The 22,094-nt window shown below is 44.8% G+C and overlaps 1 protein-coding gene across 1 annotated transcript in view; it reads right to left on the reverse strand.

The window, feature by feature from the left end:
• The window catches only part of SDK1 (sidekick cell adhesion molecule 1), a 734,579-nt gene that overhangs the window by 336,266 nt on the left and 376,219 nt on the right, over window positions 1-22,094 (reverse strand). The window contains exons 13-14 of the mRNA XM_030212035.1: window positions 19,927-20,103; window positions 3,319-3,455 (exon numbers count right to left, since the gene is read on the reverse strand). Of these exons, the coding sequence (XP_030067895.1) occupies window positions 3,319-3,455; window positions 19,927-20,103 (314 nt within the window). The remainder of the gene's footprint in view (window positions 1-3,318; window positions 3,456-19,926; window positions 20,104-22,094) is intronic.

The raw sequence follows: 22,094 nt of genomic DNA on the forward strand, positions 1-22,094 counted from the left end.
TTTTTCCCAAGTCCATTTAGTAATGGTTTATGGACTTGTCCTTTAGGAAACCGTCTAACCCCTTTTTAAACTCTGCCAAGCTAACTGCCTTCACCACGTTCTCCGGTCTTTATGTGTAGGTCTTTATATGCTGTCATTACTTTATTACCCAAACACCAACACCAAGAACACCTATACACGTACCATGCAGAAGTAAGCATGCTCTGATTGCCTTGGGCATAGAATGTGTGAATTCACCTGGAAAAAATGGGATAAACTCAAGCTCTGGATTGGAGGAGTGGCCTAGTGGTTAGGGTGGTGGACTTTGGTCCTGGGGAACTGAGTTCGATTCCCACTTCAGGCACAGGCAGCTCCTTGTGACTCTGGGCAAGTCACTTAACCCTCCATTGCCCCATGTAAGCCGCATTGAGCCTGCCATGAGTGGGAAAGCGCAGGGTACAAATGTAAAAACAAAATTCAGTCAGCAGCAGTTAAGTAAGTTTTGATTATAAAAGTTTCACTATGATAACTGATTATTTATGGGACAATGTTATAATATGAAGTGGGATCTATAATTACTGCTCATATTCTCTGAAACACATCTCTTTTTGTGAAATAAATAATTTTGACATAAATGTTTTATAATGGAGTTTTGTTTTTTTTAAAAATCAAAATTAGACAGTCCAACATAGAATAACCATAGTGGGGGCAAACAAAGCTCACGCAATTAGACCCATGCGGGTCCGAGAACTTTAAAAGATAAATTCTAATGATTGGTCTTAGAATTTGTATAAGATATTTAAAAAGATATTTAAAAGTATTTGGTAAAAAAATGAAATAGCATTATGAGAAAGTATTATTGAGTAATTGGAGACGATGACAATGGAGGCAAGTCACAGGATATATTCCTGTATGAAACGAGTTGCTGCTGAGGCTCTGTGTTGATGTTATCCACTCACTTTTTAGGAATTTTGGAAGTGATATTCAAGCACTGGGCTTTTATTACATGAGTTGTTTTTTTTAATGACATATGATCATAGGAAATCAGCCTGGTATTATTTGGGTCTTTGAGTATGGTGATGCTTTTGACCGAGGTCTTTTTTTCTATTGGAGCAATGATTAATTCATATAACTAGTTAATGAGCCAAGCCCCAAAATACCCATTTTTCCACTTCAAGATGAATTTTAACCCGAGAGGTAACATAGTAACATAGTAGATGATGGCAGAAAAAGACCTGCACGGTCCATCCAGTCTGCCCAACAAGATAACTTGGAGACAAGTTCCTGTTTTGCCTGCCATGTCTCCAAGTTCCTGCTTTGCCTACCTTGTGTATATCCTACTTTGATTTGTACCTGTGCTTCTCAGGGCAAAGACCGAATAAGTCTGCCCAGCACTATCCCCGCCTCCCAACCACTAGCCCCGCCTCCCAACCACCGGCTCTGGTACAGACCGTATAAGTCTGCCCAGCACTATCCTCGCCTCCACCAGCCCTGCCTCCCAACCACCGGCTCTGGCACAGACCGTACAAGTCTGCCCAGCACTATCCCCGCCTCCCAACCACCAGTCCCGCTTCCCACCATTAATTTTCCCTCAAGTTCTCCTCCCATGCTGAACAGTCAAATTAGATTATAGCCTATAGGCACAAATTGTCAAGGACTTAGGGGAAGTTAGCCCTTGGACCATAGCTGGGAACTGGCTAGTGGCAGGTAAGTCACTTGGCACTAGGCAAAGTACTAGGCAGAAAACAAGACTAAGCAGGACAAGGCAGACAAAACTAAGCAGGACAAGGCAGACAAGGCAAGAACTGGATCCAGACAAGATTAAGCAGGACAAGGCAGGACTGGAGCAGGAGACAAGGCAAGGCAGGAACTTCGGGACAGGGCATGGCATCAACTTGAAGACAAGGCAAGAATGGAACTTGGAGACACAGCAGGCAAGGCAGGAACTTTGAGACAAAAGAAGGCTGGAACTTTAAGACAAGGCAAGGCTGGAACTTGGAGCCACGGCAGGCAAGGCAGGAACTTGGAGACAAGATAAGGCTGGAACTTGGAGACAAGATAAGGCAAGGCAGGAACTTGGAGACAAGGCAAGGCTGAAACTTGGAGACATACGAGAGAAGGCTAGATGAGGCACAGCTCCTGGAGACCTGCTGTGTAGGCAGAGGTGAAGAGTTCTAAGGTCCCTTATAAGTATCCAAGCAGATGAGGTCAACAGGCGGCATTCCATTCAGTTCCCGCTGCAGGATCTTTAAAAGAAAATCCCCTACACCAATGCCAGAAGCAGCAGAAGACTGTGCAGCCCACCAGACCAACGAACACTCCAGTGTGTGGGAGCTACAGCACAGGTGATCCACCTCACTGGAGAATCAGTCTGGTGCACCGCAGGACCGGACAGGGAAACAGGTGTGTTGGGCAGGTGGCATGGGAGAGCCATGACGCAAATCAGATATAAATATTGAAAGAGAAATTTTCCAAAATACATGTGTATTACAGTGTGAAATATGGAATACACCTACATTTTGATGGACACCCCGAATCACGCCTTTTTCAAAACATAGTAACATAGTAGATGACGGCAGAAAAAGACCTGCACGGTCCATCCAGTCTGCCCAACAAGATAAACTCATATGTCCTACTTTTTGTGTATACCCTACCTTTGATTTGTACCTGTCCTCTTCAGGGCACTGACCGCACTATCCCCACCTCCCAACCAACAGTCCCGCCTCCCACCACCAGCTCTGGCACAGACCGTGTAAGTCTGCCCAGCACTATCCCCGCCTCCCAACCACCAGCCCCGCCTCCCACCACCAGCTCTATGTCATATATGTACAAGTAGTGATCTAAATTTGCCTCTCATATATGTAGGGTGACTTAAATATGTAAATCAGCTTTTTACACATTTATGCCTTACCTTTCTAAAATCAACTCTTCTGTATTCTTATATTGTAACAAGCTAAAAACTCTACAAGAATTGCTTAAAATATGTTTGACTACTCTAGAATATTTTTAAAAATCTAATCTTTGTGTTGTAACCGCTTGGGCCTTTGCACCAAGTGTAGCAATGAGAATGTCATTACATATGTTCTAATTACATTCTGATCGATCTCTTTGGTTGCTCCCTCAACCCTACCTTCACGCAAGAAATTAATAGGGTTGCAAGTGTAATTGCCAGGATAATCCAAAGGGAGCTGAAATGCACTCTTTGCATGACAGCAGTCAGTTACTTACAAACAAACACAACAAGTCAACACTGGGTCTGTGTGAAAACTTCAGTACAAATACAATGCAGGAGATATCCTTCTTTGCTGATGTTTCTAGACTTAAGATACTCATACTTACTGTTTTCAGAGAGCTCAACAATGTAGTGAAGTAGGGGGCTATTGCCGTCAAAGGGGCGCACCCAGGATAATGTCACTGTACGGCTGCTGGAAGTATTCAAGTGGGCCACGAGATTTTGAGGTGAGTGAGGAAGCTCACTAAAAGAAAGCAGAAACCAGCAAACAAAATAAACCAAGGTTACATTGACCAGATGCCAGACATCGTTGCAGCTGACAATTTAGGATAGGAGACAACTGACCTGGTCAGTGCAAGGGAAAATGTGCTACAATACTTCCAGTTTTGTTTGTTGTTCTTCCAGAAAATTAATTTATGATGGAACTTCCTTACACTGATGTTCATACAGCTAATGGAGCTCTTATTTAATAGTGAAAAACAGCAATTTGCTAATCATATTTAACTTTTGAGCCAAGCTGTCCAATACATGCTTTCATTTATCATTTTGCCAATATGATCCAAGCAATGGAATAAAGAACTAACAATAAAACAAGGTAGTCGGCAAGATTTACTACAGAAGGCACACTTTTTCATATAAAAGTAAGCAGAGTACATTGATTCTGTTTATACACAGTTGTTAATTAAAATTATACATTCTGGAACTATATAGCAGCTGTACTTACTCCATAATGGAGGCTGGGATTATCTTTGGTACACCCTTTTTCACTACGATCATGGACATTTTTTTTTTGAGGCATGCATAATAAAAAATACAAGGAAAATGCCTAAAGAGGTTCTCTTAGCAATTATAATATAAATTAAATTCATGGGAAGGAATAAAAACGAGGTCAATTCAGTGGTGCAAAATCTATGATACTCTGGTTGAAAGACATGCAAAAAAAAAATGAACTATATGATATTTAAACAATATAGTGGTCATTTTATAAAGATATCTGCATGGGTAAATCACAATTTACACATGTAAGTAGGCTCTTATAAAACAGTACACAACTAAAAAGTAGGTGTCACCTTGAGATACTGCTTATCTCTACACAAGGCAAGCTATGCATAGGTCTTCCCAGAATACAGCTTGGGCGGCATTGTGATGCTCATGATTATTTTATATAATACAAACGTACATGATTAGAGGATAATTCCATAACCTTTTTCAATGCATAAGATGACTTTCATAAACTTGACCCCAGGTGGTACGCATGGAAGAATACGTGTGTTGACAACAAAGTGTATACTTTTACACAAAGTGCATGTAGGCCTGCTGTGGAGTTTGGGTGAGTGTGAGTGGAGTTTAAAACAACACATATTCTTAATATGCACATATGTGCAAGGCCGGCGTTAGGGGTTGGCAAACAGGGCAATTGCCCTGGGCTCCCAAGTCTGCTTCAAGCTCAAGGAGGCATAGGCTGAAGGCCAGCTTTCAGGCCCTTTCCCCAGTTTCTGCCCTGGGCCCCTGAATGTCTACCAGCCCTGCGTATGTGTGTACCCGAGCAGGCATAAATGCTATAGCTTCAGTTTAGCCACCATTTCCCCAATTTAACTCCAATATATTTGTCACGACCACTGGGACAGTGAGCGCTTGGAGCTGCGGCAGATAAGTCCCCTGGGCTGGCACAAGGCAGGAACTGGAACAAGGGCAGACAGGACAAGAACTGGATAGGACTAGGCTAAGCAAGGCAAACAAGACAGGAACCGGATTCAGATGAGGCAAGGAAAAGCAGGGCAATGGGGCTAGAACTGGAACCCAGGCAGAACAAGAGAAGACAAGGCACTAGGCTAAAACTGGGTCCAGACAGGCACGACAAGGGCAAAGCAAGAACTGGATCCAGACGGGAATGGACAAGGCAACAAGAAAGACAAACTAGAATGAAACAATGATGGAAGGAAACAAGGACTAGACACACAGTACTAAAGGGCAGGAACAAGAATTCAAGGCAAGGCAAAGTCTGAAGGAAAGGCAGGGCTTGGAGTTTGGCAGAAACTTAAGGCAGGTTTGGAGCTTGGCAGGAACTTGCGAGTGTGGTAAACAGGTCGCTGTAGGCTTTTGTGCATTCGTCGCTCGATACCGTGATTACTAAAGTGGCTGGAACTGGTTGAAAATACTCATTGCCAGCCCGGTAAGTTTTGTGCATCCGTCCCTAAATTGCTTTGAGTATCAACCCCAAAGTATATTATTTAATTTAAGTTGCAAGAGCTCAATGAGAACACAGAGAAAACTGAATTCTCTCCTCTACAGTCACAGATATAGCTGCATCTGGTCTCGGACCACCAGCACAGCACCTGATGGAGCAGACCTAAATGGGCTGGACATTAATATATTGGACTTTTCAGTCCATCTGAGGAATATGAAGATCAAAATTCAAATACATCAGAGGAACACAACAGTCAGCAACCCCCCTGCAGACAAATTTCCGCTGACTAAACTTAGATGGAAGTGTAAATCAAATGGCAAAGATAAACCACTGTAACTAACAATTCTAACAGCATGAGGTCTCATTATTGTTTAAGGCACTTTCTTTTCACCCTTCCAATAAACTAGATGAAAACCTCTAAAGTCATCTACTTTGGACCAAAAGTAAACACCAGCAGCTTTATGATTTGATCCGAGGAAGAGGAGACGCTGTTTCATAATTTTTTTTAATACATTCCATCCTTCAATCAGATACAAAAAAGTTAACTTTCTGCTCAACACAGTGTCTATTCCAGCAACGGTTATATACAAACAACTACATACAGGAACCAAATTGATAAATGCAATTATCTCCACAAAATCAGCCTCGAACCCACTTACATAAACATTTAAGATAAGCCAAAAGAAACAAACAAACAAACAAAAAAACCCAACCATATATGCTCTGACCTAAGAGACAGGGATAAACACCTCAAAATCCTAACTGAATACATCAAATAAAAAAGGCTACACCCCCCCCCCACCCCCAAATCATTTCCAAGACAACTGAAGCGTCACTGCAACACGCAGAGAAAACCTGAGAGTCCCCCTTGTACTGACATACAATCCAGGGCAGCAAAAACCTTAAAATCATAAAAGACATATGGTCACTGCTCTAGGAGGATAAGCTACTGAAAAAATTCCTGCTGCACCAATGCTGGTCTTCTGACAAGTGCCCGATCTGAAGCAAAAATCTGCAAACTGTAAAACTGTAAACTGAAGCAAAAAAAAATCTGTGAAAAGCAAGCTCAAAAGGAAGAGAATGGCATATGCCCCTGAAATGTATTAAGTTGAAAATTGTTCCAGTGCGTATCGCAAGACTCTACAGTTATCCACAAGGGGAAAACATTCAGCAGAACGAGAATCCTACTCATGCTTCCTCAGTATTCAATGCAGAAAATGTAAAGATGGGTGCAATATTGGACAAACATGCCAGATGTTAAAGAATCAGTTCAATCAGACATAAGGTCAAATGCCACAAAACAAACTAAGGTGACATCTTCAAGTGAGAGCAGTTTTCAGGACCAGAGCACTGTATGAATGACTTTATGGTTAGCATACTAAGAGGAAATTTTAAAACAATGCAGGAATATAAGACACCTGAAGTTCAAATGACAAGATACCTTGCTGCTAGTGAGAAAAGACTTAACAAAGATCTGAGTTTCCTATCACATTATAAACTATAAAATTTTATTGCTTTATCACCTTCTAATTACTCATCCTCTCTCCCTTTCCCATTGAGACTTTCAGTAAAATGCTTTTATGTTTCACCTATAAATTCTGATATTGTCATCTCTTGCTCAGACTGTGCTGACCTGAAGAAGGACGTTTTGACCTCCAAAAGCTAGTCAAAATACATATTAAGTTAGTCCAATAATAAGATATCACCTTATTTCCCATTTTTTTTGTTTTTATTTTTATTTATTAATGATTATAATCAAAATGTATGAAGTGCACAGAATCAGACATAAAGGATTCAATTCTATATATGGTGTCGATAAAATTTTGTGCTAAGCGATATTCTAAAAGTGGTGCTCAGAGTTGGATGATGTTATTAGAATAACTAGTAAAAAAGGCCCATTTCTGACACAAATGAAACGGGCGCTAGCAAGGTTTTCCTCGGAGTGTGTATGTTTGACAGAGTGTGTGTGAGAGAGTGACTGTGCGAGTGTGTGTGTGTGGACAGAGAGACTGGGTGCGAGTGTGTCTGTGAGAATGACAGTGTGTACGAGTGCATATGTGAGACACAGTGAGTGTGTGAGAGAGAGTGTTTCACACAGATACAGTGTGTGTGAGAGAGAGAGAGTGTGTGTGAGAGTATGTGTGCGATACACAGACTGTTTGTGAGACCGAGAGTGTATGAGACCGAGAGTTTGCAGAACCCCCTCCCCCTCCCCCCTTGCTTTCCTTGAGTTCCAGGAACCCCTCCCACATCTTCCCATCCGAGTTCCAGGACCCCCCTCCCACTTCTTCCCATCCCCCCTCTCCCCTTCCCGCTCCGCCTCTCCCCCCCTTTCCGAGTTCCCATCCCCCTGCTACCCCCTGATCCAGGACCCCCCTCCCCTTCCAGTTCCAGGACCTGACCCTCCCCTTCCAGTGGATTTCCAGGAATCCCCTTCCCCATGTCGTTTCAGGACCCCCTTCCCCCCCTCTGTCGTTTCAGGACCCCCCTCTGTAGTTTCAGGACCCCTTCCCCCCTGTGTCGTTCATGACCCCCCATTCCCCCCCTGTCATTTCAGGACCCCACTCCCCACCTCTCTGGCCCTCCCCCTCATAAGAGCCGGCTGTTGTTTAAAAGTTTTTACCTCCTGCACAGAGGGACGCCGAAGTTCAATTAACATAAAACTTACTATTCTGTTAACAGCACAAGAACAGTAAAATGACCAAATATAAACATAAATACAATATCTGCTTGTAACATTAATACCATGTTTTACCATTATCATGTTGACCAAGATCCTTCTGTAACACTAAATGTTTATTTTCTAATAAATTTCCACCATTCATGTATTGTAAGCCACATTGAGCCTGCAAAGAGGTGGGAAAATGTGGGATATAAATGCAATAAATAAATAAATAAATGATGTAAACTTGGAAATGGCAAATTGAAACCTAGTAATTGGACTAACATGACAAAGTACCTAAACTATACACATTTAAACTGTAGGATAATCATAAGACAGAAATATGATAAATGTTAGTATAATACAAACAGAACCATAATAGACAGCATGGAAGAACATTCAAATAACACAGATATAATACAATGTCAGCACAATACCAATGAAACGCCTGATAAGCACGCATTAGAACATTCAGGTAACATAGATATGATGCTAATGCTGCAAGGACCAGAAAGAAACAAGGGCAGTTGGACCAGGGGCAAGTAAGCAGCTCTTAGCGCCACAGAGAACTGACAAATGCCTGTTCATAAACAGATAAGTGGTACAAAATATTTGGGCTGGGCTGGGCTGGGGAAAACAGATCAACCTGGAACGGGCGTGTTGGCGTCATGGCCCTGAAAGGTTTTGTGGGTGTCAGCTAGTCTGTAGTAATGTGATTGTGCTCAGTCATATTAGCAAGCGTGGCTTAGCCCTACTGACTCTTGATAACACTACTCCATTTAGTCATATCTTTAGCACATAATTCACACACTCACCTCCTTCACATCATATGTTCAACAACACGCAGTTAGAAATACATACTCCGAGGATACACATATCGCAACAACAAAGGGCCCGATATTCTTAACCTTTGCAACACCATCTCTCATACTGTCACCCCCTCCATCTGTCATATCCTCAACCTCTCTCTCTCCACTGCAACTGTCCCTGACACCTTCAAGCACGCCCTAGTCACACCTCTCCTCAAAAAACCATCACTTGATCCTACCTGTCCCTCCAACTACCGCCCCATCTCCCTCCTACCCTTCCTCTCCAAAATACTTGAGCGTGCCGTTCACAGCCGCTGCCTTGATTTTCTCTCCTCTCATGCCATACTCGATCCACTTCAATCCGGTTTTCGCCCTCTACACTCGACAGAAACAGCACTCTCTAAAGTCTGTAATGACCTATTCCTTGCCAAATCCAGAGGCCACTACTCCATCCTCATCCTCCTCGATCTATCCACCGCTTTTGAAACTGTCAATCATGATTTACTCCTTGCCACACTGTCCTCATTTGGGTTCCAGGGCTCTGTCCCCTCCTGCTTCTCCTCCTATCTCTCTCACCGCACCTTCAGAGTTCACTCTCATGGATCTTCCTCCACCCCCATCTTGCTATCTGTTGGTGTTCCCCAGGGATCTGTCCTTGGACCCTTTCTCTTCTCAATCTACACCTCTTCCCTGGGCTCCCTGATCTCATCTCATGGCTTCCAGTATCATCTCTATGCTGATGACACCCAGCTGTATCTCTCCACACCAGACATCACCGCGGAGACCCAGGCAAAGGTATCGGCCTGCTTATCCGACATTGCTGCCTGGATGTCCAACCGCCACCTGAAACTGAACATGTCCAAGACCGAGCTCATCGTTTTTCCACCAAAACCCACTTCTCCTCTTCCTCCACTTTCTATCTCAGTTGATAACACCCTCATCCTCCCCGTCTCATCTGCCCGCAACCTCGGAGTCATCTTCGACTCATCCCTCTCTGCGCATATCCAGCAGATAGCCAAGATCTGTCGCTTCTTCCTCTTCAACATCAGCAAAATTCGCCCTTTCCTCTCTGAACACACCACCCAAACTCTCGTCCACGCTCTCATTACCTCTCGCCTTGACTACTGCAACTTACTCCTCACCGGCCTCCCACTTAGCCATCTATCCCCCTTCAATCTGTTCAGAACTCTGCTGCACGTCTTATATTCCGCCAGAACCGATATACTCATATCACCCCTCTCCTCAGGTCACTTCACTGGCTTCCAATCAGATACCGCATTCAGTTCAAGCTTCTCCTTCTTACCTACAAATGCACTCAGTCTGCTGCCCCTCACTACCTCTCTACCCTCATCTCTCCTTACGTTCCCGCCCGAAACCTCAGTTCACAGGACAAATCCCTCCTCTCAGTACCCTTCTCCACCACCGCCAACTCCAGGCTCCGCTCATTCTGCCTCGCCTCACCCTATGCCTGGAATAACCTTCCTAAGCCCTTACGCCAAGCCCCCTCCCTGCTCATCTTCAAGTCTTTGCTTAAAGCCCACCTCTTCAATGCTGCTTTCGGCACCTAACTCTTACCTTTCAGGAAATCCAGACTGCCCCAATTTGACTGCCCCTATCGAACTGACTGTTCACTTGTCCTTTAGATTGTAAGCTCTTTGAGCAGGGACTGTCCTTTTATGTTAAATTGTACAGCGCTGCGTAACCCTAGTAGCGCTTTAGAAATGTTAAGTAGTAGTAGTAGTAGTAGTAAATATGATAGAATTTCTCCAGTAATATTTACAAGATTTCAAATGTCTTTTTTTCTTTCCCCTTTTCCTCAATTGAATCATTTCGAATCAGTGTACAAGTGGTTTTGGGTATATGTAAATGAAGAGTTGTGGTGCTAAACGTTTGGACAATAGTTTTTGTTTCTTGTTCCCAGTTCAAACGGACATCCCAGCAGAAGCGTGCTTAGTACACATTCTCTACCCATTTAAAGAAGAGGAGACTGGCTCTGCATATTGAAAACTTGCTAATACAGTTCATGCATATTGTGATAAAGCTGATATTGCATGAATCGAATGGAGGTTAATCTCATATTAAAGTTTCTTTTACATAGGATGTGATACTTTTTATTTATCCAGTTTCTTTTGGAGAAAGTGTGGACGCCCTAGTGGTGGAAGATGGAATTATAACTTTTTGATCAATTTGTGTCACAGTTTCTGGGTTTCCCTTTGAATCAACCCCACGTACGGAATTCACAAGAAATAGACAAGATATTTAAAGGGTTTTATTGCAGAGAAATGTTTCAAGAAATAAGTTAAACACATATATTTAAAACCCAGTTTATGCTGTGAGATTAAAAATACTGCTGCATATTAAAACCATTTTAAAGTGCTTCAGATGTAAAAGCACACAAAAATGGAAGATGAATAAGTTGCACGGCAACTGATATAATGCAAACCCAAACAATTCTATTATCCAACAGTGCTAACCAATCTTCTCAATGGTTCACTTGAAGTGTGTCCCACAAGTTCTCGTTAAACTCTAGCAAGTTCAATCAACACAAATATGACCCAGAACATTTATCAGATAAGTATTCCCATTTTAATCAACCCCTTAACCCTTTAGTTTTCCTTTATTAATCAAATTTTCCTTAAAGGATTGATCCTTTGTGCTATTATTTTTATCTTTCAGGTATTACTGAACCAGTATTTCAGGGCTACAACTTTCACCTCAGCTAAGTAATCTCCTCCCTGGCACTAGAAAAGTCCCAAATGATGTTTGCTTTTGTTACGTCTGTGGCCATGACCACCCTCAGACTTAACCTGTTTCTGGGAGTCAGTGGCTGTGCTGGCTTCTGCTTGTCTCTGTGTCTGTCTCTGTCTTAGTTTCTCTCTGGCTCTGTGTGCTGATTGCCCTACTGAACCTCACCTGTGTGGGCTATGCCTTTTCCAAGATGGCTGCCGCCGATTCCTCTAGGCCAGTATCCAAGATGGCTCCTGCTGGGCTGACTTCTCTGTGTGTCAAGCCTCTGTTTGGATGCAAGGTGATTGCTGCAGCTGTGCCTCTGGTGTGGAAGGGCTTTATTAATCACTTAGAGACTACAGCCCTGGCCTTTGCATTTCATTTAGGGCCCTGGTGTATAGAGTGCTCTGTACACTGTTTCAGTGTTTGCTCTGTGTGAGTTTCTATGTTTGACTAGATAGCTTAGGCACCGTGTGGCTTGTTAGCCTGTGTATAGCTTTGCTAGTGCTCTGTGTTTGTTTAGACTAGCCAGCTTAGGCACCGTGTGGCTTGTTAGCCTGTGTATAGCTTTGCTAGTGCTCTGGGTTTGTTTAGACTAGCCAGCTTAGGCACCGTGTGGCTTGTTAGCCTGTGTATAGCTTTGCTAGTGCTCTGTGTTTGTTTCCAGTGCATGACTTGTTAGCTTGGGCACAGCTTTGTTGTATAGCTTTCAAGTCTCCTGAGTGTGCTCTGTGTATGTTTCTTCTGTATGACTGGTTTGCCTGGGTATAGCGTTTCTATTAGCCTAGGTACTGTTTACTAGTCATTGTGTTTAAACCTGCCGACTGCCAGAACCCGGACAGTCCCTGCCTGTCGGCCTTGCCTGCGCCTAGGTGCCAGGGGGCACTCCTGGATCTTCATTCCTGCTGTTCCTGCTTGCAAGTTCCAGTTCCAGGTTTTCCTGTAAGTCCTACCGGCTGCCAGAACCTGAGGGCTCAACCCTCAGGGAAAGGTGGTCAAGCGTAGGTGAAGCCTAGGTCCAGTGTGTTCCAGTCCAGCGGGTTTCACTCCTGTATGTTCCAGTCCTGTGGGGCCCTCCAGTGTGTTCCAGTCCAGCGGGCTCCACTCCAGTGCGCACCCGTCCGGTGCGTTCCAGTTCCGTGTATTCCGGTATAGAACTCCAGTCCGGGGTTCCGGTCCAGTTTTGTCTCATCTCTACCTTGATCTTGCCTGCCACTGCCGCTCCACGGTAGTGGCCCATGGGCTCACGAACCCAGTGCTCCCGGGGAAGAAGCCTGACAGTATGCCAAGGTCCTCGAGCACGCGACAGCTTTCCTTTTGAAGTGTATTTTTGATGCTGTCACCTCTTATCTGTAGCTCTCTCTTGGCAAGGCTTTGGCCTTGCTTGCTGAGGGGCCCTTGCTGTTCACTCCAGTGGCGTGCTGATCTTTGAAGCTTGATTCCTGGCTTTACAGACAACTCAAAGGGAAGTAAAACCCTAATTCCTTCTCTTAAACAACAGCTTCAGACTTTCTGGGTTCAAGGCACTGTGGACGTTTAACTAGTTAAAAATAAAAGTTAATTATTTTCCGTAAAAAGCTTCCTATTCATCATAGAGTTCCCTATCCTACAGGATCTTAGCTGAGCAGGAGTCTCGGCTCACACTTCCAGCACAGTCACTGTCAAAGCTCTCACTCCCAGCTTCAGGCAGATAGTATTCTTTCAATGCCAATGCTTCCAGGTTCATTCAACAACAGTTGGGCTACTTCTTTTACAAGCCACCACAGACCACTGGGACACAGAGCAGTCTCACACAGGCAAGCAACTTTCAGTTTAGGGCAATTTTTCTGCCCTGTCACATCAGGCTTGAGCCCAGCTTAAAGCAGAGTCTCAATAAACTTAAAATCAGCTTGCCATTCCTTCTAAAGAAACAGGTTGGTTTTTTTTTTCAAATTCAGGCTAAACAATTAGTCACAACCACTCAGCCTTTCTAATAAACTTTTTCTCTCTTTCCAGCACTTTTAAACCTTTTCTCTGCTCTCAGACCTCAGAGCTACCCACACACGCATCCACTCTCGCTCAAGTCCTGGGCTCCTCTGGCAACTGTTTCAACCACTGTTGCTGAGGCTATGGGGACTCGGCTCAGCCACCTGACCCTCCTGAGTCAATCAGGTGCTAGCACATGATATGTTTTTCTTTTTTTTTCTCTCATGGAATCGTAGGGAATTCTCCATTTTTAAAACCATCTTCCCCATTAACTTCAATGTTAAAAATATATTTCTTAATATAGTGAAAATTACAAAGAATTTTAATAAAAATAACCCAATCGCCTATTATAGACCATTACAATCCAAACCATCTTTACAGAATTTAAAAATCACTTTTCTTTCATGCATTACATATTTTTACTCAAACGTAACCCTAAAACACAATGAAACATTTCCAAACTCTCAAAAAGGGTTTAAATAATTTTACTTTTATGGGCACAACTGGCAGATAAACACTTAAAATATTTTTCAAGAGTTCACAACACCACAGCCCACCTCCCAGAGGCCCTCAGACCCCCCTCCCAACCACGTAAAAGATTTTTTTTTTTAATGGCTCTGTGGAGCCTAAGAAATAAGCCATCAAAAACAGTCCATAAAAAATTAAATAAATGAAATCCAAGGCCAGGAGACCTCTTACCTGAATTTTCCAAGCTTCCCCCACCATCAGTCCGCCTCCGGGTTGACCATCTTCGCTGTTAGCAGCTGCCTGTGACCCAATGAGGCAGCACGCCAGGCAGCAGTGAAAATTTAGGCCCTAGCTTTTCTGAGGCCCACTGGAGCTCCCGGGCACATAATCACACATGTGCAAACCACCATGCATGTGGGAGCTCTGACAGGCCAGGCCTGAAGCCAGTCAATTTCTTGCCAGACCTCTCCCTAGCAGCAGCATTTTGCGGCAGTGTGCCTAATTGTGCCTGCCATGTTTCCGCAGCCCCGTAACCTGAAGTGAACCCAAAATGTGTCTCAACTAAGTGGGAACTGGCCCGGGCCAGCCCCGGACCAAACCGGGACTGTCCAGCAGGACAAGAGAGAGCCCCTCTGAGATTAGGTAAGCTGTTTAAAAAATCTTTAACCCTTTACAATAGGTTAGAAGCAATCTAGAGCTAGTCAACCAAAATGGTTTGTTATCTGTTCCAAAAGTCATATGATATGTATACCCTAGAGCAGGACTTGACAAATCAGGGATGCCAGGTTGCCATTGCACCTAAAAACTGACCCTGGCATCCTGACACCATTTAGTATTGACCCGATATTCAAATGTTTTTAACCAGGCAGGATTAGGGGTGGGCTGTGGCAGAGGACCTACTTAGCCAGTTAGTGGTGATTTTCAGTCTGCTAACCGAATAATGTTAGGCAGCAAAAAGGTTATCCTAACTTATGTGGTGAAACTAACCACGTGCCAGCCTGGATACTGGCCAGCGCCTGGATAACTTCCAGATGACCTCTGAGACCCGGATATTCAATGCTGGGAGCCGTGCATGACCAGCCATTGAATATTCGTGGTCAGTTCAGCTTGCAGCTGTATACGGCTCAGTTGCTACTTACGGCCATGGTCTTAATATCGTGCAGTACATTACTATACATTTTTCTAACTCGCGAAAATGAGTGACTCAGGGGCATAGATGGACAGCAGATTTTGGGTGGGCCTAGGCAAGAAGTGGGTGGGCACCAAATGTTCTCTCCCCCATCCCCACATCAAAAAAATATCTCAGCTGGTGGGAAAATGCTTCTCTCCAGTCTGCACCTTGGTAGTCTGCAGCAGGCATGCGCTGAAAACTGAGCATGCGAAGGTGCCAGTAGTGTGGAGAGCAGCATTTTCATTACCATGTGGTACTGTTGGATGGGCCTGAGCCCTAAGTGGGGGAAAACTGAGCATGCGAAGGTGCCAGTATTGTGGAGAGCAGCATTTTCATTAACATGTGCTACTGTTGGATGGACCTGAGCCCTAAGTAGGTGGGCCCCGGCCCACCCAGGCCCTCCTGTGGCTACGCCACTGGAGTGACTCAAATCCTATGTATTAGGATGCTCCATTCAAGCAAAATTCTACTCAGACATGTAGCACTAGCTTATGTTTTAGCATGTGATGTTATGCAAACATTGTTGCATTTGGATTAATACTAACAATTTTGTTGTGAAAAAATAAAAAATAAATAACCAGAAAACAAATTCCAGTAAGACAAAGCCATGAAACTATGGCATGAAAATAAGCAAAATGACTTGTGTGCCATCTGGTGCAGTAAAAGACTTTTCAAAAATTTTCAAAAGCTTTTCAGAAGCTGTAAGGAATGCACGGTTTCAGAGATTCAGGTAGAGAATTTCACATACATAGAGTACTTGGCATTCTCTCAGCTGTCCATCACAATTTCTGTACCTCTCAGTTTGGGTTTGCAATTTCACCCCAATTAATGCCGACCATCAAGGTCAGAGAAAAACAAACATAATAGTACTTGACATTCCTTAATTAAACAAATGTGCTCATTTCTTGCTTCAATTTATTCAGTTGCTGCATACAAGCTCTATATTGTACCAAAAAATTCACACCAATTATTGTGATGGATCAGTGAGTGCAAGGAATGACTTCAGTCTGAGCTTTTAACTGCAAAGGTCAATGTTGCACTTCAGTGCACTCCCCTGCAACCCCCTCTGTCCCAACCTGAAGCTAAGACTGGTGAATTAGTATAAACTGTGAGGGACAAGCAATTCTGCTGCCTGAATAATAATTACTGGATTGTTTGCTCTCCTTGGGAATATGCTAAATAGTGACTGTGCTGTCACACTCAGCCATTTCTGCTCAAGTGGAAATTAAAAGATTTTATGATTTTCTTTAACTGGTTGCAGGCAAGGAATGGGAATTCTCAGGACATTTTGGCTTCAGAAAAAAAATGATTTCCTGCTCCAACTACTGCTTTTGCTAGCTGAATTACTGAGAGGAAAAACAGTGAACCTGATGCTCTTAGGTACAGAAGTTACAGCTGCATATTTGTCTTTTCTTAGAGCTACCTGGCTCCAGCCTGTATGAAATATTATATTTGTCCTGAGTGCCCTTGGGATGGGACCTAAACAGGGTTGCCAGGTGGAAAATTTTTTTCCAGCCCACTGGAGCCCAAAAAACAGCCCAAAAACCGCCCAAACACAAACCCCGCCCCTGACACCCCCACCCCCGCGTCATCACCCCCGCCCCCGCCGTCATAAACCCCGCCCCCGCCGTCACCGGCCCCGCCTCCCACGTCACCGGCCCCGCCTCCCCGTCATCGGCCCCGCCTCCCCGTCATCGGCCCCGCCTCCCCGTCATCGGCCCCGCCTCCCCCGTCATCGGCCCCGCCTCCCACGTCACTAACCCCGCCCAAAACGTCATTAACCCCACCCAAAAACGTCACTAACCCCGCCCCCCCGCGGCCGAAAAAACCGCCCGAAGCACAAAAACCAGCCCAAAAAACCGCAACCCGCCGCGGGCAAAAATTTCCCGCGGCGGGTCGCGGAAAACCGCCCAATTGGGCGGTAAAACCGCCCACCTGGCAACACTGGACCTAAAGTGAATGACTAGGTTAAAAATTAGTTAAATGAAGGAGACAGAGGGTAGTGGTGCTTGCTCTGAGGAAAATGATGTTATTTATTTATTTATTGCACTTGTATCCCACATTTTCCCACCTATTTGCAGGCTCAATGTGGCTAACAAAGACCTGTTATGGCATCACCATTTCAGGGTACAAAAAATACAATTGGTGTTACAGAGATATTAAGGATAACAAGAATAATAAGTCGATCTAATCAAGCAGTTATAGAGAGAAGACAGTCATAATAAGGGCGGAGTGGTGATGTGTTGTAGTTAGTTATGGGTTCTCGTGGTAGGCTTTGGTGAAGAGATAGGTTTTCAACCATTTGCGAAAGTTAGTTATTTCGTTGATTGTTTTCAAGTGATTTGGTAGTGCATTCCACAACTGCGTGCTCATGTAGGAGAAGCTGGACTCATGTGTTAGTTTGTATTTTAATCCTTTGCAGCTGGGGAAGTGTAGATTAAGATAGGTGCGGGCAGATCTTTTGGCATTTCTGGGTGGGAGGTCAATGAGGTCAAGCATGTATGACGGGGCGTCTCCGTAAATGATTTTATGAACAATCGTGCAGCTCTTGAACGCAATACATTCTTTAATTGGGAGCCAGTGTAATTTCTCAGTGTTATCAGTGGTATACCGCAGGGGTCGATCCTCGGGTCGGCTCTTTTTAACATCTTTGTCAGTGATATTGCGGAAGGACTGTCTGGTAAGGTTTGTCTCTTTGCAGATGACATCAAACTCTGTAACAGGGCGGACACCCCAGAGGGTGCGGATGACATGAGGAAGGATCTGGTCCGATGACTGGCAATTAAGATTTAATGCTAAGAAATGCAAGGTCATGTAGTTGGGTTACAAGAATCCAGGGGAGCGGTAGAGCGGGATTTGGGGGTGAATGTGTCTGATGACTTTAAGGTCTCCAAACAGGTAGAAAAAGAGAAGGTCAAAGCCAGAAGGAAGCTTGACTGCATGAGGAGAGGGATGACCAGCAAGAAAAAAGAGGTGATAATACCATTGTATAAGGTGAGGCCCCACTTAGAGTACTGTGTGCAATTCTGGAGACAGCACCTAAGGAAAGATATAAAAGGATGGAATCGGTCCAGAGGGCAGCTACAAAGTTGGTAAGCGGTCTCGGTCATCAAACATATAGGGACAAGAACCTCAACATGCATATGCAGGAAGAGAGGCGGGTGAGAGGGGATATGATAGAGACATTTAGGACTTCTTTAACTAAGTGGTGGTAAGCCCAACGTGGGCATATTGCTCATTAAACAGAAAGTACCCACCCCTAGTGCGCCATCACTTTCGGTGCTACAAAAATTTATTTATTTTTGTAGCGTCGGAGTGTACCCTGCGGTAATCGGGCAGTGCTGTGCGCTCCCCCCCCCTGAAATGGCGGTGTAGCAAGTGCTCTACTTGCCGCAGAGCTATTTCCTGCAGGAAGGCGAGACTTCCCTTTTACTACCAGCTGTAGTAAAAGGGGGCCAGCGCTGGCCTACTTTTGACGCAGCTTGGTAAAAGGGGGCCTTAAATACCTCAGTGGCATTAATGTACAGGAGGTGAGCCTTTTTCAAATAAAGGAAAACTCAGGAATGCGGGGGGCGTACGATGAAGTTAAGAGGAAATAGGCTTGGGAGGAATCTAAGAAAATACTTTTTCACAGAAAGGGTGATGGATGCGTGGAATGGCCTCCTGGTGGGAGTCATGAAGACAAGAACTGTGTCAGAATTTAAGAAAGCGTGGGACAGGCGTGTGGGATCCCTTAGGAAAGGAAAAGTTAGGCGTTACTGAGGATGGGCAGACCTTATCTGCCTTCATATCACTGTGGAGGCCATTCTTAACATTGGTGCCATTTACACATGTCGTAGGTACTAAACAGTGGCGTAGCCAGACCAGCGGGAGGGGGTCCAGAGCCCGAGGTGAGGGGGCATATTTTAGCCCCCCCCCCCCGCCATTTTTGACCTCCCCGCCGCCAACACCACCTTTGACCCCCCCCCCAGCGCCAACCCTTTCAACCCCCTCTTCCCACCGCTGCCAACCCTCCCCAGCCGCTGGGTACCTTTGCTGGTGGGGGTCCCCAACCCCCACCAGCCGAAATCCTGATCTGCAAGGGCAGGCTTCTGTCTCTGTGATGTGCAGGATCAGCAACGCGGCCGCTCCGAAGAAGAGGACTTCGACTGGCTGGGGTTGGGGACCCCCGCCAGCAAAGGTAGCCGGCGGCAGCGGCGGGGGGGGGGGGGGGCAGGGCCAAATCTACGGGGGCCCATGCCTCCGTGGCCCCACGTAGCTACGCCCCCGGGTACTAATAATTGATAGTTGTGCATGAATGTGCATTGGGTGCTATTCTATAAGTGTGATAGTGCGTAACTGCCAGGAGGCGTCTATATGGGGGGAGGATGGGCAGGCCATGGGCGTGTCTCCAAGTGACGCATGTAACTTACTGAATACTATCAGCTCTGTGTATCAGTTCGTGCTCATTTGCAGCTGCCATTGCCATGGCGTAAATGGTTATGCCTAAAATGAGATGTACCCATGCTGACGTGCACAGATGACATTATAGAATTGAATGGAAGTGCAAATTTATAGAATAGCCTCCCATATGTAATAGCGAATATTCTCCAGCCTGGATTGCTAGATGTGATACTGTGGCATCTATAGTAACTGGAATGGTAGAAAATGTGATTTTAATAATAATGACTAAATAATACCACATACATTTATGAAAACAGAAAAAAAAACAGTACAGATACTCACATAACTTCCAAGCGAGCTGTTTTTGAATCATTTCCACCTGATGAAATTATCTCGCAGGTGTAGTTGCCAATGTCACCAGACCATGTCTGGCTGATAAACAGGGAGCCATCATGCTCTACGGTGATTCTGGAGCTGCTGGTTGGATTAATAACCGTGCTGTCTTTCTTCCAAACAAACCTGAGACAACAGTGTTTTGAGATGTTATAGCAGATAGAAAGAATGCAGCCCAGACTATCTTAGACAGTGTAGAACAGGATATTGAACACTGTAGTTTCTAAAAGGCCCCTAACAAACCAGGTGATATATTTAAAATATTTGTACACTGTCTGGCCAATATTCAAGTAGTGATGATCAGTGTTTTTTAAGCGCTGAGCATGGCCGGCTAAATTAGCCCCAGATAGTCAATGCTGGCCCACTTCTGGCATTGACATTTATGTGGGCTCTGGCTGAATATCAGCCAGGACTTGCATACGGGTATCTGGCCAGATCCAACTCTCCCTCCCTCCCTACTCCCTGCAAGCTCATTGGGGATCCCCCTGCCTCCAATCTAAGAACATAAGCACCGCCATACTGGGAAAAGACCAATGGTCCATCAAGCCCAGCATCCTGTCTCCGACAGCGGCCAATCCAGGCTTCAAGAACCCGGCAACACTCCCCCCCAATGTTCAATGGACTTTTCCCTCAGGAATCTGTCTAAACCCCCTTTAAACTCCTGCTGCTCACTACATTCTCCGGCAACGAGTTCCAGAGTCCAACTACACGCTGAGTAAAGAAAAACTTTCTCCTGTTTGTTTAAAATCTACCATATTCTAGCTTCATCTTGTGTCCCCTGGTTCTATTATTGTTTGAAAGTGTAAACAAACGCTTCACATCTGTCCACTCTACTCCGCTCATTATCTTGTAGACTTCTATCATATCACCCTTCAGCCGCCTTTTCTCCAAGCTGAAGAGCCCTAACCTTCTCAGCCTTTCCTCATAGGGGAGTCGTTCCATCCCTTTTATCATTTTTGTCGCCCTTCTCTGCACCTTCTCCAATTCCTTTATATCTTTTTTGAGATGCGGCGACCATCTCTCTCCCTGAATGAAAATTGGGTTCTGCAACAGTGATCCCCCCTCCCCCCTGCCTCCAATTCCCCCTCCCATCCTCAAAAGAAAACTGGGTCCCACAACAGTGTTGCCCAGTGGTCTAGTGGAGAAAGGACAGGAGTGATGCCCACTCTCTCCTGCCCACTGCGGCTCCCACTTCAGAATGGCTTCTGTGACCTGGTAAGGAAGGGAGATCAAAAGCATGGGGACCCACAATGTACTTTCAGGGGCATGGCTTTGCTCTTCTGAAGCAGGGAGGGCGGAGAGAAGAGCACAGGACTAGAGGCTTTAATCTGGAAATTATCCGGACACTGAAAGATATTCAGTGCCTGGATAGCTAACTGGGAAAAGATAGCAGTGCTTTTTATGCATTCCTATCTGCCTAGTTAACTATGCTGAGCACCAGTACTGAATGTCGTTGGCTCCTCCCAACCCTGCCGCTGTAATGCCCCTCTCCTGTCCGGTTTCAAGTTGGCCGGTTGGTGCCCATATTCAGTGGCACTGCCCAGTTAAGTGCTGGCTGCTGAGTGTGATTTAAGTGGGCAGGAGCCTGTGTCATTTTGTTCCACAAAATGTAAAAAGTATGAGTAAGTGGGTGCCCGAACACTTGTGTGGCTAAGAGTCTATGCAGCTTCTCCATGACAGATAAGAATGTATACAGGTTCAATTTCAGATTGAGTAGGATACCTGGAGAAAACTTGGATAGTGTGCTTCTGATAAATAAAGTGTGAATAATTGACCCACGGCACATTTATTCCTTATTTCAACAAATAGGAGGATAAGAGACTATCAGGCTCATTTTCGAAAGAGATGCACATCCATCTTTTGACATAAATCGGAACATGGACGTCCATCTCCCAGGGATGTCCAAATCGGTATGATCAAAACCTGATTTTGGACGTCTCCAACTGCAGTCCGTTGTGAGGACGTCCAAATTTTAAGGGGGTGTGTCGGAGCCAGGACTTGGGCGTTTCTAAGACATAGACGTCTTTCAGCAATAATGGAACAAAACAAAGATGTCCAAGACTAGGACTTTTTGAGCTAGACCTGTTTTTATAAAAAAAATAGCTGCATTGGGATTG

This window comes from Microcaecilia unicolor, chromosome 8 (genome assembly GCF_901765095.1).
Source record: "Microcaecilia unicolor chromosome 8, aMicUni1.1, whole genome shotgun sequence".
Taxonomy (NCBI): domain Eukaryota; kingdom Metazoa; phylum Chordata; class Amphibia; order Gymnophiona; family Siphonopidae; genus Microcaecilia; species Microcaecilia unicolor.